Here is a 19721-nt window from a genome sequence, read left to right as displayed (position 1 = left end):
GGAGAAACCTCCTGTTTTTCACAACCTGCTCTTTCCTCCCTCTCATCTGTGGGTCAGCCCCTTTTTTTCCTCTATCTGGGACACAAACAAGAAGATTTCCGTTGTTTTCTTTTCACTTTCTCAGGAGCTTAGGAGTTCAACTCTCTTACTACAATGATATGTAAGAGATTTTAAATATTTTATACATATGCCGTTTCTTCTTTAATAATAAAGGTATGACTTGTAAGTAATTTTAATTTGTATAGCGCTTTTCCAGACCAGGGTCACAAAGCGCTTAAACAATCAAAACAATATTCAATAAAGTATATACTTAAAAGATCAAAATAAAAACTGATAATACAACAGGAGTTCCAGAAAATCAAGGAAAAGCCTGAACAAATAAAAACGACTTGTAATAATCGCCAAACCTGTCTGTCCCTGTTGTTGTATCAATCTATGTATGCATTTTATTTTACTTTATTCGTAGGCAAATGAATGAAATTACCAATCAATATATAGAAAATAAACAATTATTTAGTTGTCATATTTTAGTTTATGTAAGAAAGGGAAAAAGACTTGTGTCTGAACCTGTCAATACATTAGAATATAACGCTGTCATTATTCCAACATCTTTGACACATTTCTTGGATGTTTTTTTTGTTTCTGGAGAGTAAAATAAGAAACCGTCTATATGGGTTTCAGTCATATGTTAAAATCTAGAACACTGACTTAATTGACGATAATATTTATTGATTTTCATTATCTTTGTGAAGGGCCATGACTCTTTTGGTTGAAAGATGCCTGAGAAACGATTTCCTCATATGGATGGAGCTTCACAGTGGCCTTTGTTGGATTTTTGGCTATTGCCAGTGAAGTCAGCCACTGTCCAGTGCAGCTGCTTTGCCCTGCAGTGTTTCTCCCACAATGCACCTCTTTGTACCCAGAGGCTCTGGGATAGACTGGCATGGAGTGACACTGGCGCAGTGTTGACAATCAATAAACTACAGTATTCAAGCAGTCTTTTTTGAAAAGGTTCTGGGTGTTCTCCTAGAATCCATATTATGGAGGCTACAGACTTTAATGCGAGTGTGACCTGTATCTTCATATTGAACTTGGCCTACAAGTGTTCAGTTTGAACGACGTCTCCTGGCCTGTAGTGAGAGTCTTTGTCAGACACCTTTTACCTAACCAGGATACCATTCAACAGGTTGGAAAATTGGCCTAGTCTAGAACAAAATGCATCACCGTTCAGGAGCTTGTTTCAACAACAGAGTTCATTGGAGATGCACATGTCCTTATTTACATCTGGACATGAGGTCTAGTTTTAAGGATCTTTTGTTCTACTTTACTTTGTCAGGAAGGTCGTATGGAAGTGTTTTTTTGATTGAGAACGGGTGTGGCATTAATCGGGAGTGGGTGGGACTAGAGACATTTAACTCGGGTGTGATACCACACAGTTTAGTCATGTTAAAAGTGAAAAACTAAAACCTTAATTTAAAAACGGCATGTTCGCCTGTGTTGTCTTTGACTAATATTTCATGCGAGTGGTGAATGCCACTTTTGACCAAATACTTAAAGTAACTTTGTCTTTGACAGGAAATCATCAGGAGATTCATATTTAAGAAATGCGGTTATATAATCAACAGTACTTTACATAGAAGGTTTGATAAACTTTAAAGATATTTTATTTTAAAAGGGGATAAATGGGTAACGCATACAGTGTTTTTAGGAAAATAAATGACTGAGCTGGCCACTGGACTGCTGACCATACTGTCAGTTTCTATTTGTAGTCTGATGCATCTGGGTGAGTTTCCAGACCTAACCTTGTCGTATATTGGATACTCGGCACAAGATACAATTTCAGAGAAAAACCTGAATTGACTACACGTCACTGACGATGGATTCAGACCACGATTAAACAAAAAAAAAGAAATGACGGTGACTAAAAAAAATGGTAGAGCAGCACTAACAAACAAAAATGACAACATAATGATAAAAGTGGAAAAGGTGGTGACCTTGTCAAAAACTGATTGCCGTATAAAAAGCAACAATATGACAAGAATATTGCAACGAGGGAATACTTATCGGTTTGGTTGGATTGGTTGACCTGAGGTTTGGCTGTGCTGCTATGTTCATATAAGGATCAGCTTGTGGTCATTTCATGAAGCTACCATGCTTTTCAAGTCATTCTGCCAGTTTCCCTAAGAAGAAGTCCTGATGTTCCGAGATGCCTTTCAGTCCAGACGTTAGAAGTCTAGACAAGACTTTTGCCAACATAGCACTTAAAGTCACACACGTGTGAGGCTCGAGCTCCAGGTCAATGTGTATTTCACCTCAGCCAGAGTTTTGCCATTATCACAAATGTACTTGCATGAGGAGCATTTGTCTGGTCAGTACCACCTTCAATGACAATCATGACAAATGCACAACAAACTGACAGGAATTTCAAAGGAGAATCTTTGGCCCGGCCCTCGATGAGTGATCTGTTGTAGAGAATTGCTTTGTGTGCTACTGTGAGCTATTTACATGTATACATGAATGCAGTGTATTTGAATATCTTGCATATGTCAGTTGTTGTTTAAATGTGGTAAGAAGACCTCCTGCACTGCATTGTAAACCTTAAAGGTCAACTAAGTGTCTCTTGGCTGGAGGAGGAATGAAGCCATTATTACATCATTATGGGCTTCACCCTCATCACCTCGTGTCTCCTGAGATTTCAGATTGGGTAGAACTTTTTAAAGTAATAAGTTCAAAATCATGATGAGGGACTTACTGCATATCGGAGAGGAAGACTTCAACATTTGAAACATGTGAGTGCATCAGGAGAGGTTTGAACATTAGTTCCCCAAAAAACCACTTCTGTAAAACCAAACCACAATGAACCTTGTATCGCTTCCTCCTGCCTCCTGCACTCTTTTGCTGATAAGTTGTCGGCCTCTGCAAATTAATTGCAACTAATGCAACTTTTTGAAGACATCCCACATGACAATTTGGTTGGAATCTATGTGGTCATGTTGGGTGAAACGAAAATAGAACATTTTCCATTTACTGTTGTTTTATTATTTTAACCGGTACATGCAAAACGAACTATTTGTCATGTCCGGTATTAGGAACCTAGTTGTTGTATGTGTTAGGCAAGTGGAACATTTTTGGACTATATTTTTGAACTAAGGGGCTTCAAGTCTACTACAGTATATGGAATTTGACTTTTTCCTTAAAATAATTGTGTAAAATTGTATTTAGGGATATTAAGCTTATCCAGCACCAGCAGATTAATTATACATCCAGAAGATTTGTATTCTATCAGTCAGTCGTAAGGCTGAACTTGTATGCGTTCCTGTTTTTTTAAGCTTTATATAACAAGCAAGTTTTGGCGTATTTGCAGCTCATTGAATCTCTGAAATGAATGCTTCTTGCGCTGTTCTATTTGTTTGGAGTTTTTGGCAGACTAGACCTTCGAGGGGTCATCCAAGAATGTTTCTCGGAAAGGGCTAGTTTCTGTGTGGATCTGACCATGTGATTTGTTTCCGGAAAATACTGACTCATTCATCTAATTCATACCAATACTAGTACTGCTATTGATGTTAAACATTTTTTAATAAACTAGCATGTCTTTAATAAAAATCTGATCCTGGAGGGAGACACTTTGAGCTTGGCTAATGTAGTAAATAATTAAATGTGTTGGGCCAGTTACTGATTCATGAAAGCAAACTATTTAATTTGAAATAATGGAAAATCCCCACAGCTATGCAATCGATTTAGGGAAAATCTGATCCAATCACCTGATATTTAAATCTCCCCTTTTCACCATGACTCAACCAGTGTCCTACTTTCTAAGACTGCAAAGGCTTAAGGTTTAAGCTTTACTTTCATATTTTTTTCTAAACATGAATCTTACTTTAACACTTCATTATTACCATACGTCTTTCTCATGAATTATTTTCTCATTGCCCAGTGACACAGTTGAGGTCGGAGTTCAAACACGTGACAATGCTTGCAGCACTCGGCTCAGGCCGCTTTGGAGGAGTTTCAAAAGAGATTTATTTTTTAAACAATAGCCTCACTTCTTTGCTCTCACTATGCCCTCACGCCTTTGGACTGAAAAAAACCCGACATGTGATCAACTGTTATGCGCTTATAGACCCCACTTGTGCATGGTGTCTAAAATCCATCATGCCACAAACCTGTTTTGATACATGATTAGTGGGGAGGTGCTTTTGGGGGGATTTAAAAGTGACTTGGTTGCATAAACAATACAATATCACTTTTTTGGGCTTAATGAGGTTGTTTTTTTCACATCAGGCTTGTAGTTAAACAGATTCTGGATTAAACAGAGCCCTGCTGACGTTTCTTTGATGTGTGTAGCAGAGAAATTCATACTTGGAACAACCTCACTTTACACCATTGGCACAAACACCAGGTATCGGTTCAATAATGAGGGCTTCAGAAGCATTCATTTGCATATATACCTTTTAATTGAATTTCACGATACATTCATTAACCCTTAATCCACAAGCAACATAGCGTATTCCACACCAAATACTCTTGTTTACAACTAAAGAACTGTGGAGGAAAGAAGGAGGTAGAAAAAAAACCAGTTTCCTGAGAAACAAAAGCAGAAATCCTGTTTGCTTACCTGGCACACGCACAGCAGAGGGATATTGCGTAAAAGAGTCTTGAAATTAGCAATGCCTTTTCCACTCCAGCTCTGCCAGATAACTGAAGAATAGGGCCTTGTGGGATTGTGTCCACTTCCTGAGGATGAGGTCCTCCTTTTATCAAATGCTGTCTTAATGGATTTGGTTTGGTCTTCTATTTTTAGGTTGAATCTTAATTTATTTAAATTATGATTTCTCTCATTTGTTTGGCGCTAACATACTAGGAAACGTAATTTACTTGCCTTTATGGCCTGATGCTGTGAAGCAATGATGGTTGTCTTGTCAATTCTTCTATACATAGACAAGTGTGAAGTGGACCAGTTGTGTCTGTTTCACTGTTTTTTTCTTCCGATATTTTTGATGTAAGAAATGTCTCCATAATGGCCCACAAAAACAAATGTGTTCCAACATGGTTTCACTGTTTAACTAGCTGGCATTTAGCCAAGAGTTTGGCTTTGCCTATCTTCAATTATTTTGTTGTCTTATAGGGCAAAAATGTCTAAATCCCACTTTCCTGACTTAGTTAAACATTTTAAAAAGTTGAAATGTTCCTCTCCAAATCCTGCATCATGTCAATGCTCCGTTTAAAAAGTTTTTGCTTCATAAAGTTCTCCCCCGTCAGAAATCTTGGCGAACAAGAGGTTACAAGAGCTATCCCTCCAGCAATCTGTATCGTGCCTATTAAAAAAAAAAAACTAGGATTCAATGGGAAATATAGGACGTTTAGCTCTTAGTTCTGAAATGTGTTGCTACTTTTGCCGGCTTATACATTTGTTGACAATCTGACATTAAGTCAATTGTCGGTTAAAAACGGCTGCTATCAATATTTCACTTGCATAAAAAGAAATGTTAGGCCCCCAAATTTGGGTACTTTTGGCACTCTCCTATCTGACTTAAATCCGTTTATATTTCTCTAGCAAAACCTGACACTAAGTTACATTAAATAGATCATGCAGTGAAGAAGGTGTAAGAGTATTGTATAATTGTCAGTATTTCAAGTTATTTAGGTTATTTTTGAATTTTTAATAGGATTGAAAATGTTATAATTCCAATATACTTATTTATTGATTACAATTCCATTTTTACTGCTGTGAATACATTTGGATGCTCTGCCTGAACATACTGAATTATGTAATTTTCTATTGCTATTACTTGTTTTACTCTATTGAAAACAAACTTTTAGGGAACAGTGCATTCCTCAAACTTTTAAAACAGAATTGTGCTTTTAAGGTAAGAAAGTATTAGGACAGTATTACTAATGATCACATTAATAACCTAATTCTCTTTTAATTAAGTCATATCGGGAGAAAATCTCTTTTGAATGAAATCGTATCCTATCGTCAGGTAATTTCAGTGTATCGCATCGTATTGTCCAGTGATTTCGGTGAATATTATCTTATCACTGCCCGTGTATCTAGATGTGTATCGGATCAGCCTTAGTCATGGAGATACACATCCCTACTGTGGAGCAGTAAAAACCTACCCTTGATGTGATGGGGGTTAATGAGATTTAATTTCCCACACATCAAATGGAAAAAAATAAAAGGGTATGAGAGGAAGAAAGCCAAATACAGCGACCTAGTTGCAGAATGCAGAGAAAATGTTTGGAGTACATGACTCTTCCCAGTGGAGGTTTAGGTACTAGGGCCTTTTGTGGGAGGCTAAACAACTCACCTTTTTAGGAAAAAGGGCTGAGGGGCGAGGAGGTACACAAAGCCACCAAGGAGCTGGCTGAGGAGGTAGAGAAGGCAAGCTTCCGGCTTTGGCTAAGAAGGCGGGTTTGTTGAGCGAGCAACTCCTAGGAAAGGCTAGCTCATTTCACATTCTAGAGTAGTGATGTTTTTTACATATAGATGCAAAAATAAACAGGATCAACAAGTATACATTTAAACAGTGTTGATGAGCATCAAATCTAATGACAAATCAAAACATTTTTTCTATAAATGTGCAAATAAAAACCCCTACAACATTCATATATTCAAACCATGTTTAGCAGCATTCAAGTATAATGACAAACGGAAGCATTTGTTTGTAAATGTACAAATAAGAAAATCGGCAACCCTTGCAAAGCAAACAATAATGTTGCATTACAAAACTATTTTGTTGACGTAATGTTAAGTATTATAAACATGGACATCTGAGGTTATTCTAGCTGTAGTTATGCGTCTCTTGCTCAAATAACAGAACGTGTGATCATTGTTGGCTTAACGTAAGATAAGTTATAGGGAAATTAAATTTACTCACCTTTTCTTACCTTAAGTCAGGATGTTTGTCGAGGTCATGCCAGCCTTATATTATATTTTAGTCAAAGTGGGTGCTGACTTTCTTCATATTAAAATTCTTAACATTATAATTTGTAAGATTGTATGATATTTGTATGAATGATGTATCGCTGACCATGTTCTTTCTTGGATTCCTTTAGGCCCACACAGCGCCGTGTCCCGGTGCCCCCCGAACGAGTACCAGTGTGGTGGGACAGAACTCTGCATCCATATGAGTAAACTGTGCAACGGTGTGTCCGACTGTACTGACGGCTGGGATGAGGGACCACACTGTCGAGGTATTCATGACACAAAGTGCAGCACAAATAGATGTGTGAAGGTTCTCGTTCACACAACACAAAAATACTTTAACATGACAACTACTTAAACTGCAACAACTACAGCTACAAACACCACAAAAACTACAACCGCTAAAACTGAAACAACCACTAAAACTTCAACAATCTCTAAAACTACAACAACAACTACTGAAACAACTACTAAACCTACAATAACCACTAAAACGATAACAAAAAACACTGAAACAACTACTAAAGCAACTATAACCACAAAAACGATAACAACAACCACTGTAACAACTACTAAAGCTACAATAACCACTAAAACTATAACAACAACCACTGAAACAACTACTAAAGCTACAATAACCTCTAAAACTACAACAACAACAACCACTGAAACAACTACTAAAGCTACAATAATCACTAAAACTACAACAACAACCACTGAAACAACTACTAAAGCTACAATAACCACTAAAACTATAACAACAACCACTGAAACAACTACTAAAGCTACAATAATCACTAAAACTATAAGAACAACCACTGAAACAACTACTAAAGCTACAATAACCTCTAAAACTACAACAACAACAACCACTGAAACAACTACTAAAGCTACAATAATCACTAAAACTACAACAACAACCACTGAAACAACTACTAAAGCTACAATAACCTCTAAAACTACAACAACAACAACCACTGAAACAACTACTAAAGCTACAATAATCACTAAAACTATAACAACAACCACTGAAACAACTACTGAAGCTACAATAACCACTTAAACTATAACAACAACCACTGAAACAACTACTAAAGCTACAATAATCACTAAAACTATAACAACAACCACTGAAACAACTACTAAAGCTACAATAACCACTAAAACTACAACAACAACAACCACTGAAACAACTACTAAAACTACAATAACCACCAAAACTACAACAACAACAACAACCACTGAAATAACCACTAAAGCTACAATAACCACTAAAACTACAACAATAACCAATGAAACAACTACTAAAACTACAATAACCACTAAAACTACAACAACAACAACCATTGAAACAACTACTAAAACTACAATAACCACTAAAACTACAACAAAAACCACTGAAACAACTACTAAAGCTACAATAATCACTAAAACTATAACAACAACCACTGAAACAACTACTAAAGCTACAATAATCACTAAAACTATAACAAAAACCACTGAAACAACTACTAAAGCTACAATAACCTCTAAAACTACAACAACAACAACCACTGAAACAACTACTAAAGCTACAATAATCACTAAAACTACAACAACAACCACTGAAACAACTACTAAAGCTACAATAACCTCTAAAACTACAACAACAACAACCACTGAAACAACTACTAAAGCTACAATAATCACTAAAACTATAACAACAACCACTGAAACAACTACTGAAGCTACAATAACCACTTAAACTATAACAACAACCACTGAAACAACTACTAAAGCTACAATAATCACTAAAACTATAACAACAACCACTGAAACAACTACTAAAGCTACAATAACCACTAAAACTACAACAACAACAACCACTGAAACAACTACTAAAACTACAATAACCACCAAAACTACAACAACAACAACAACCACTGAAATAACCACTAAAGCTACAATAACCACTAAAACTACAACAATAACCAATGAAACAACTACTAAAACTACAATAACCACTAAAACTACAACAACAACAACCATTGAAACAACTACTAAAACTACAATAACCACTAAAACTACAACAAAAACCACTGAAACAACTACTAAAGCTACAATAATCACTAAAACTATAACAACAACCACTGAAACAACTACTAAAGCTACAATAATCACTAAAACTATAACAAAAACCACTGAAACAACTACTAAAGCTACAATAACCTCTAAAACTACAACAATAACCAATGAAACAACTACTAAAACTACAATAACCACTAAAACTACAACAACAACAACCACTGAAACAACTACTAAAACTACAACAACAACCACTGAAACAACTACTAAAGCTACAATAACCTCTAAAACTACAACAAAAACCATTGAAACAACTACTAAAGCTACAATAACCACTAAAACTATAACAACCACTGAAACAACTACTAAAGCGACAATAACCACTAAAACTATAACAACAACCACTGAAACAACTACTAAAGCTATAATAACCTCTAAAACTACAACAATAACCAATGAAACAACTACTAAAACTACAATAACCACTAAAACTACAACAACAACAACCGCTGAAACAACTACTAAAACTACAATAACCACTAAAACTACAACCACTGAAATAACCACTAAAGCTACAATAACCACTAAAACTACAACAACAACCAGTGAAACAACCACCAAAACTACAATAACCACTAAAGCTACAACAACCACCACCAAAACTACAATAACCACTAAAACTACAACAACAACCACTGAAACAACTACCAAAACTACAATAAATACTAAAACAACAACCACTGAAACAGCCATCAAAACTATAATAACCACTAAAACCACAACAACAACCACTGAAACAACCACCAAAACTACAATAACCACTAAAACTACAACAACAACCACTATAGCTACAATAACCCCTAAAACTACAACAACAACGACCACTGAAACAACTACTAAAGCTACAATAACCACTAAAACTACAACAACAACCACTGAAACAACCACTAAATCTACAATAACCACTAAAACTACAACAATAACCACCAAAACTACAATAACCACTAAAAATACAACAACAACCACTGAAACAACCACCAAAACTACAATAAACACTAAAACAACAACAACCAACAAAACTACAATAACCACTAAAACTACAACAACAACCACTGAAACAACCACTAAATCTACAATAACCACTAAAACTACAACAATAACCACCAAAACTACAATAACCACTAAAAATACAACAACAACCACTGAAACAACCACCAAAACTACAATAACCACTAAAACAACAACAACCAACAAAACTACAATAAACACTAAAACTACAACAACAACCACTGAAACAACCACCAAAACTACAATAAACACTAAAACTACAACAACCACTAAACACTAATAATACTAATACAACAACACAAACTGCAAAACTACTGATGCTACTACTTCCACCACCGCTACTAGCACTACTACTACTAGTGCTACCACTACTCAAACATAAACGCTACAACCACCACCACCACCACTACTAACACTGCTACTACTTTTACCACTAATACTACTAAAACATAAACTAAAAAAAAACACAACAACCACAACCCCTACTACTAATACTGCTTCTACTTCTACTACTAATACTACTACTACTTCTACTAAAAATACTGCTACTACTTCTACTATTACTACTAAAACATAAACTACAAAAAAGACCACTACTACTTCTATTACTACTGCTCCTACTACTTCTACTACTACTATTCTAAAACTGTTGTATACATAGTTGACCTTCTAAACATATTTTAGTCGTTAAGAGCTCAGACTTGTTTTGGAAATTTCTGGGCACATCTGTAATTTCGACTGCGGCCGTCCCAGCAGATCTCGGGAGAGCCGCTTGAAATCCCTCTGCAGAATTTTCTGTAACGTAGTTGATTTAGTTGACTGGCAGTTTTGTGAAGTGACTCATCGAGTATCACGCCAGGTGCGTCATCTGAAAATCATTCAAAATATAAAAAAGATAAAGAGGATGCGAAAGACAGGTTTTTAAATGTGTCGGGCAGCAGCTTAAAGATCTTTTGATCTCGCTCTCTTGATGCATTTGCAACGTGAGTGTGACTTGCTGGAGTTCCTGGCCAGAGTGAATCACTTGTGACTGATGGGTTTCTGACTGGTTTGTCATGAATGTTGTTTTTTATTTTCTTTGACGGTGATTCACTGTGTGCTGATATATAGCTCAGTGTATTTACATGCCACAGCTGAAGACTCGATCATAATCATCATTGCAAGGGCATCAACACCAGCCTGGATTACAGCGTGTCCTATTTTTTTTGTCTGAATTTTCCACTTCAACTACAGTTGTGTTGGCAAAGGAGAGCAAGACAAGTGGTGCTTGATTTTGTTCTTCACAGATTTTTCCTCACAGTTGATACTCCACTGTAAATGGACTAATATACGTAAACTAAAATATATATTATATACCGTTTATATGTAAGTAAGTAAGTAATATTTATTTATATAGCGCTTTTTGAGACCAGGGTCACAAAGCGCTTAAACAATCAAAACAATATTCAAAAAAGTACATACTTTAAAGATATATATTATATATATATATAACTATTATATACAGAGCCACATAGTTTACTTGTATTTTGCAGCTGTTAAATTGTTTAAAAATGTGGTACTAGTTTAGTGAGTACTTTAAGCTCTCCAAGCTAAGAACCAACTTATTTTCAGTGATTAAACATTACTGTGAGTGACTTTTAAATCTAAATTACTTCATGACTGTTGAATGGGCTAGTGTTTTTAATACAGTCCTAGTTTGTGTAGATGTATACTTTATCTGTGTATTTAATAAACACAGTTGACATTTAGAATGTATACTTCTATTATTATCCTGTCTCTCATATTTATTTTTTTTACTAGAAAACTTTTTAAAAGGCATAAAGTGTTTCATTCTCAATGACCTTTTTGATATGCCAAAATCTCATTACAGCAATTTCTGACTCCATTCATCCTTTTTTCCACCCAGAGTTGATAAGCAACTGCACGCTGAAGGGCTGTCAGGACAGCTGTGCGGTGACTCCAGGAGGCGCAGCTTGTTACTGTAAGGCCGGCTATGAGATCAGCCCCGACGGAAAGTCCTGCAAAGGTAACTACAGCTCAGTGTGTCCCTGCTGGCTCTCATGAATCCAGACCGATCTACCAAACACTGAGACTTTTTCCTGTCATCTAACATTAAATTGTACCTTTACCAGCCTCCTAGACTAGTAATTGTATCACATGACCACTGATGATTACTTCCTGTGTTACCCTTTTTTTCATCATGGCGGAAGCTATATGTTATGACCTGTCTGTCCCCCTCTCTGCCTGTCTCGCCACCGTGGGGGGGCCGAGCATTCAGCCTCTGTCTCTGGGACTCATTATAACTTTAACTCGGACACTTAGACTCATTTAACCAGTTCAAAACTCAATTAAAAAGTAATCCATCTATAAAAAGTTAAAAAAGGGGGTCTTTGTGTTGATAATTTTGCTGTTTTTTGTCATAGTTTATTCTAATTTATATCTTAAAGATTGGACAAAAACTAAAATTCATTACTCTTGGCTCAGATTTCGACGAGTGCAGCGTCTACGGCACCTGCAGTCAGACTTGCACCAACACCGACGGCGCCTACACTTGCTCGTGTGTGGAGGGTTACTTGCCTCAGCCAGACAATCGCTCATGCAAGGCCAAAAATGGTAAGCAGGGAAATGTCACTCTTGAACGTAGCAACACCGGCTAACACTTGTTTTGGTTTGAACATTTCTCCAGTGCCAGTCGACCGCCTCCCTGTGCTGCTGATTGCCAATTCTCAGAACATTCAGGCGACCTCCCTGAGCGGAACCACAGTCCACAGCCTTTTGTCAACAAGCACCAAACAAACCACTGCCATGGACTTCCTCTACGCTCAAGAGACCGTCTGCTGGATACACGTGGGAGACTCGCCGTCCTCCACGCAACTAAAATGTGCCAAAATTCCTAATCTGAAGAGCTTCACTGAAGAGAGAGCCATCAACATCTCCCTCAGTCTGCACCGTAAGAACACACCAACTACCTTATTCATCTTTCTCACTAGATTGTTTCATCTGATGCACAACTATAGATTGTTTAAACATGAACCTTTGGATGGAAATGATCTCCAGAGTTGGAGCTCAGAGTTGAAAAATCCTAATGTATTTTTCCACAGGGGTGTTTATAGGAACTTCGTATTTTGAGTTGTTTAGCTGCAGGAAATCATTGGTCATCAAATTTATTTTTCAACCTCAGCACAAGATGTGTCATTGATTCCGTCAAATTTATATTTAAAATTGAACAGTTGGCCTTAAACAAAAATACGACAAAAATAAGACTTGCACATATAATAGTGATAACTGTAGTAATAACAAATACATCAGTAGAATAACATTTTAAACAACATCTTAAAACACTTGTGCTGAAGGATCAGTATTTTTGTCTTGTTTATTTCAATATTTATTACATCACAAATAGATCTTGTCCCGGGAACGGTTCAGTCAGTGTGAACATGGCAGATTGAATAAGAAGTGTGTGTCACCAAACTGTTTCTGCTTGTCTTACTGCTGAGCGGGCCAGTAAATCCTCCTTATTTGTTTTTTGGAAGAACAAAAAACACCATTGAGAAGAGTTTGCAGCTCATAGATCATGAAAACTGCCTTCTTTTCTTTTATTTGATGGATTTTAACCACCATGTCATGATGAGCACATACCAACTGTGGAACTTAAGCTGCAGTCCATTGAGTCCCTTGGAAGTGGAGACTTTATTTAGTGTCTACCCCTCTTTTAAAGTTATATCCAAACATCCATGTCCATTCTAATGCAAGCTCAGTTGTCTTCACCTTCGTCCAAAAAGACACACTTAATAACTTCCACATAGTTTGTCTGTAATGTCCGTTTTGTTATGATGCCTTGGCAAGAGTAATTTTTCGTAATAACATTTTAACAAGTCAATAGTTTAAGCTTGTTTGTAGCAGACGCTTAAGGACTAACATGATAAACGGACAGGAAACCCTCGGGGTAATTATGGCGAGAGCTGCCAGTGTAGACAGTAGACTTTTCATTTAAACACAAGCAGCATATTGAAGAATCAATCCAGCAGGATAGTAACACTCTAGTCTGTTTGTAGTACTGTTGAAAACAGGTGTCCACACTACTTCTGTTTATCCAGCTGACTGTTTTGAAAGTGCGGTCCTGACAGGTTTATGTTTACAGTCAACATGCGAGTTTCAGTAATTACCAATAACGGGGTTGAACGGTCAGGAAATGATGCAGCAGTGGTGAGAGTGACTCACGACCTTAGGATTCCACAGTCGAGTTGTCCAGATGTGACTGCAGCGGTACTCAAATCACATAAATAATTTCTCACATTCCTACACGAAAGTCCATAAAACATGCATATACAGATTTTATTTGGATAAGAAGTTTTGTTTTTTATAGTCCCATCGAACGGGGAAGATAAAAATGCAAATGCACCGTCTCACATTCACATCTAAATCTTGTATCCCAGACCTTATCTTCTTCCTGCTCAACATGATTTGTTTATTTGCTCACTCTCTCTCCTCCTGACTTTGATTCCAGTATGACGCTTTTACCAGATGCATGTTTTTGGGGTGAGACGTGGGGGTAGGGTTTTGCAACTGCGGGTGTTTAAACTTTAGTCACACCGTAAAAACAAGTGTAAATTCTTCTTGGCTTTAACAACATCCATCTTAAAGCTGTTATTTAACTCATCCAGAAGAGAACGAGAGAGAAAATAAAGCGAGAGTTGTATAAAACGTGGCCTGTCCATTGTATAGTTTTGGGAACTGGTCTGCTTTTTTTTTTGTTTGCCGTCTTAAACTAGATAACATGTTGTGGACTAACAAATATTCAAACGAGGACACATGGTTCTGTTTTAAAATGTTTGTTTTTTTCAAGCTTTGGTTTCAAACAGAAATGTAGTTAATGAATCCAGACTGTTTTCCCACCTCGGGGAATCGGACTGCATGAAGGAATAGGGGGATGATGCCTGTAGAAGACGAGAAGAAGCGTAGTTGAAAATAGAATACTGCGTTCCAGACAAAAGTAGATGTTGACCACTTAAGCGTATTGCACAATATCCTCTTTTTTTTTCTACCCCCATTTATCCATTGCTTAATCAAGGAATGTGTGTTGCCGAGAAAACTGGGCCCAGTCAAACAGAGAGGTCAGTGTAAAAAATGAAAACACCTTCGGGAGTTCAGCCTCGACTTCCATAAACCTCAGAAATGCTTCACAATGGCCAAGTTTCCAAGTGGAAATCAGATCTCCCCCTTCTTTAATTTCTTTTGTAGTCTTACATTTTTCTTCACATTTTCTTCCATTTTAATGTTCTGCTCCCACCATCATCCATTTCCTCTTTAAACTCCACCCCAAGACATCCCAGACACATTTTTGTAAGCAACGACTGTTCCCTGGTTGATAAGCTCTCACTCTGTGCCCCTTAGATTCTCTTTCTGCCAAATCATCTGCTTTCCCACTTTCTCCTGAGAGAAATGAATAGCGGGCATAAATCAATCTGCCGATGCGGACATCTTAAGAAAAACAAACCGTCCAATCAGTTCTGGACGTGTTGCTGCGTGACCAAGTTATTCAACAGCATGACCTTGGCTCTGTATCCAAGGTGTTTGTGTTTGTGTGTTAGGATGGTTCCGGGGAGCGAAGGGTTCATGGCAGCTGTAAAAATAGAGGTCCTGTGGCTTGTGAAGCCCCCGCCCCTACTCTGCTTTCTATCCCATGCATGTTTTCATCTTTAAATCCTGAGAGTGGTGTAAAAAGTACTATTTACCACTACTAAACATAAACTGTAAAAAAAAAAGTTTTCTATTTTTATATCTTCACGGCCATAAACACGCAGTCAATACACAGCAAATGAAATAATTCATCCGTTTAAGTTTTTTAAGGATTAGTTTGAAGAGCCTGTTAATCTGAGACGGACTGGCAGTCATGTAAAAATGATTATTCCACCTTGTTTTATTTTTCATGTGACTGTCTTATACAGCTAAAAAATGATTTGTTTGTATAAATGTAATGATAAAGAAAAGAGAGTTTAAAAAAGACTTTAATATAGAAGCTAGTACCTAAACATTTTACATTCTTTCTTGATAATAAGTTATTCAGAACTTAAAGTATTATAAACACAATGGAGGAATCTTTTGTAGTGTTAAAAGTTTAGAAGAATTGATATATATATATTTATAAATTAAATAAAAACAATACTATTAATAATATAAAATTCTTACACAACGTACAGAAATGAAATAATTAAATAAAATGCAATAATTGACTGAAATAAAATTAAATGGGATAGAACAAGTTCTTGATCTGTGATCGTTTCGTCCGGAGAGAGTTGAGCGGTCAACTGCAATCCTGCCATCATGTCCTGGTGACATACCGTTCCTGCCATGATGCAAGAGGGAAGCCGATCACTTTCCGAACAGAATGGATAATCCGCTGCTGCCGGTTGCGTTCCATAACATTTCCAGTGGGACATTACACAGTGATTGAGTAGTTTGACATTGCTCTGACAAAAGTTTTCATTTGAGTAATGGTCTAATATTTTGGGAAGGAAGGGGAGAGAAAGAGTTAACCCAACAGGGAGAAGGGATTTCTCTCCATTCATGTCTCATATAATCCTTTAACTATTTCTAGCTGTGGTTTCGTGCCACACTCGGCGGAGCTTCACAAAGCAGCAGCTTATGTTGAAGATTGACAAAAAAACTCAACAAACTACATCCTGGCAGTGTGTGAGATCAGTTAAATGAGCAGAAGGATAGATTAGATACACACCTGTCATCAATTAGTTTCAGCACAAACGTCCTCAGAGCAACAAACGTCTTAAATCCAGCCGGTCAGCGTGACTTTGACGGACAGGCTAAATATCCTTGCTTTGCAGAACATGGACGTGAAATCCTTCTGCTTCAAAGGACTGATGCATGTTTAACATTCACTCTTTTAAGCTCCTAATCGTCAGAACAATGTCAAAAGAAAACTGGTTTAACTTTTTTCTTCACTTCCTGAGTCCACATCACATTCCTGGTTCTCTGTGCAGATGTGGAACAGATGGCCATTGACTGGCTCACAGGAAACTTCTACTTTGTGGATGACGTGGACGACCGGATCTTCGTGTGTGACAAGGATGGACAAACTTGTGTCACTCTTCTGGACCAGGAACTCTACAACCCCAAAGGCATCGCCCTCGACCCCACCATGGGGTCAGTTGGTTCCCTTCTTTCAAAGAGATGCTGATATTATGACACAAGCTGCTAGCATGTTTTCATTCCTCTGTACTGCAAATGAACCCAAATTTAGACTGATTATACATAGTTTTTGCATTTCCCAAGTAAGTAACAGATGTTCCTCTGATCGCCCTTTCAGTTCTGGGTTTCGGTGTATTTTGTGACTTCCGGTTTATTGTACAACGTGTGAATATCTTAAATTCTTTAAAGGGAAGTGGTAGGTATTTTGTGGTAAATGTCTGTACATCGGACAAATAAGACAACAACTGAATTATCCATGTGTCCATAGATCATGTCATTAATTCAACATAAACAAAAATTGTGTTTAACGTTTGTTTTAGTTTTTTTCTTGTTTCGTAGAAAGGAAAATATGTTTTTTTCAAGATGAGAAGGATGATGACTGACAAAAATGTTTCTATATGTTACATATATTTACATATATTCTTTATTTTTTAATCTTCAAATGAACTACTCCGTGATTACATTTGTAGGAGTATGACAACAGTTTTGTATGTACTTTATTTTAATATATAAACTATGTTGGTGTTAAAAACGTTGCATGTTGCTCTTCAACTACAGGAAAGTGTTCTTCACCGACTATGGCCAGATACCTAAGGTGGAGCGCTGTGACATGGACGGCCAGAACCGAACCAAGCTGGTGGACAGCAAGATTGTTTTTCCACACGGCATCACGCTGGACCTGGTCAGCAGGCTGGTGTACTGGGCCGACGCCTACCTGGACTACATCGAAGTGGTGGATTATGAAGGGAAGAATCGACACACCATCATTCAAGGCCTTCTGGTAAGAAAAGTCTCCACCAAACCCTCGTACCTGAGATATAATCGCTTATAAATCCTGAGGTTTGTGACCAACAAAGCTTCAATACCACCGCTTCCTTTATTTACTGATGCCTGTGTGTCTTTTATACATGTTATGTTTCTCCTGGGATACAATCTAATGTGCTCCTGCGGTGAGTTACTGGCCAAGTGAAGAAGCCCTGCATTTGTCTTTTTATTAGAGCTGTTGATTAATCATGCCTTATAAGCAGGTCTGAAGCACACTGGCTGTTAATGTGGCTTTACTTTGATCATTTCTGGATTAATGGCCTTAATTTACTCACCAGGACTTTGTGTTGCCTTTATGGTATTTAGCATCTGTAAAACCTGACATTTATTGGACCAGGGGACAGTGTGTGCCGTTATTCTACCAGCCAATTACACACAATCAAAGCTCAAATCAACTCTTTAAGCAAATTGTGTATTTTATGTGTCGTAAGGCTGCAAAATAACAGTAATTGTACAGTGATGTGTGGGATTAATTTGATATTATATTTTGATTTACTGTGTGTGTGTGTGTATATAAGTATACAGTATTTATATGTATTTTTGTTTTGGAAGATGGTAGCATATAATCAATAAATTACTATTCATTTTGAAAAGCTGACTTTGCAAGGCTTGTCAGATATTCCCTAATGATCGATAATTCCATGTGTTCACTATCTATTACATATGTCGAAAGTTCAACACCTTCAGAAATAAATTGATAATGTCTGACTCTGACTACATCAAAGCCAACTGAACAGGCAGACCTCAACTAAACTTCTCCGAAAGTTATCAGCTCAATATTCACTTTCGTTTCTGTGTAAATGATTCCTTGTTTCATTTTCATTCATCATCATGTAGCTCCTTGGCACTTGAATGGATGCTTTTTTTAGTGATCTATGATTTTATAATTCTTAACTTTGTTTTTATACATTTTTAGAAATAATTTGCTTTTAATATTTAATCTATTTTGATGTCCATGTTTCTATATTATTAAATTGAACATTTTTTCCTTTTCTGTCTTCTTTACTAAAGATCGAGCATCTCTACGGACTGACGGTCTTTGAAAACTATCTCTATGCCACAAACTCCGACAATGCCAACATGCAGCCAAAGACCAGCGTGATCCGGGTGAACCGCTTCAACAGCACCGACTACCAGGTGGTGACCCGGGTGGACAAGGGAGGAGCGCTGCACGTGTATCATCAGAGACGGCAGCCACCAGGTACATGCATTTCCTGTCACTATTTATTTAATCGTGAAGTTGACCAGTCAAAAGCTTGTGGTCCGTAAAGACCAGTACATTTTTATATTGTATTTACAAATTCCAATCGGTTTAAAAAACGGTGTTGATTTAAGTTTAAGTATGTCAGGAACGTTAGGTTTTTGACATGATTTGCCCTTTTAATATTCATTTTAAGATATTTTGTTTACTGCATAAAATATTTTATTTTTTATGTTTGATTTAAGCCGGCAGTTGGTGACCCCCTGAATGTAAAGAATGTATCAATTGTGTCTCATATAACTATTTATCGTTTTATCCTGCACTCTTAACTCTGGAATGTTACAAACAGAAACTTAGGGTTTGAGTGCATGATGCTGACCCACTCTAAAGCTACTTAGAGACATTTAATCTGATGTTTTTGTTTGTGCT

The 19721-nt window shown here is 37.0% G+C and overlaps 1 protein-coding gene across 4 annotated transcripts in view; it reads left to right on the top strand.

Annotated features, from left to right (window-relative positions):
• LOC148070438 (low-density lipoprotein receptor-related protein 1-like) overlaps nt 1-19721 on the top strand; it is a 78665-nt gene that overhangs the window by 12894 nt on the left and 46050 nt on the right. For all 4 annotated transcript variants that reach the window (XM_087800553.1, XM_087800551.1, XM_087800552.1 and 1 more), the window contains exons 3-9: nt 7060-7197; nt 11967-12086; nt 12545-12673; nt 12747-13010; nt 17059-17221; nt 17825-18047; nt 19103-19292. In XM_087800553.1, the coding sequence (XP_087656679.1) occupies nt 7060-7197; nt 11967-12086; nt 12545-12673; nt 12747-13010; nt 17059-17221; nt 17825-18047; nt 19103-19292 (1227 nt within the window). The remainder of the gene's footprint in view (nt 1-7059; nt 7198-11966; nt 12087-12544; nt 12674-12746; nt 13011-17058; nt 17222-17824; nt 18048-19102; nt 19293-19721) is intronic.

This window comes from Callionymus lyra, chromosome 10, assembly GCF_982586985.1.
Source record: "Callionymus lyra chromosome 10, fCalLyr1.hap1.1, whole genome shotgun sequence".
Classification (NCBI taxonomy): domain Eukaryota; kingdom Metazoa; phylum Chordata; class Actinopteri; order Syngnathiformes; family Callionymidae; genus Callionymus; species Callionymus lyra.
This window is presented reverse-complemented; position numbering and strand designations above follow the sequence as displayed.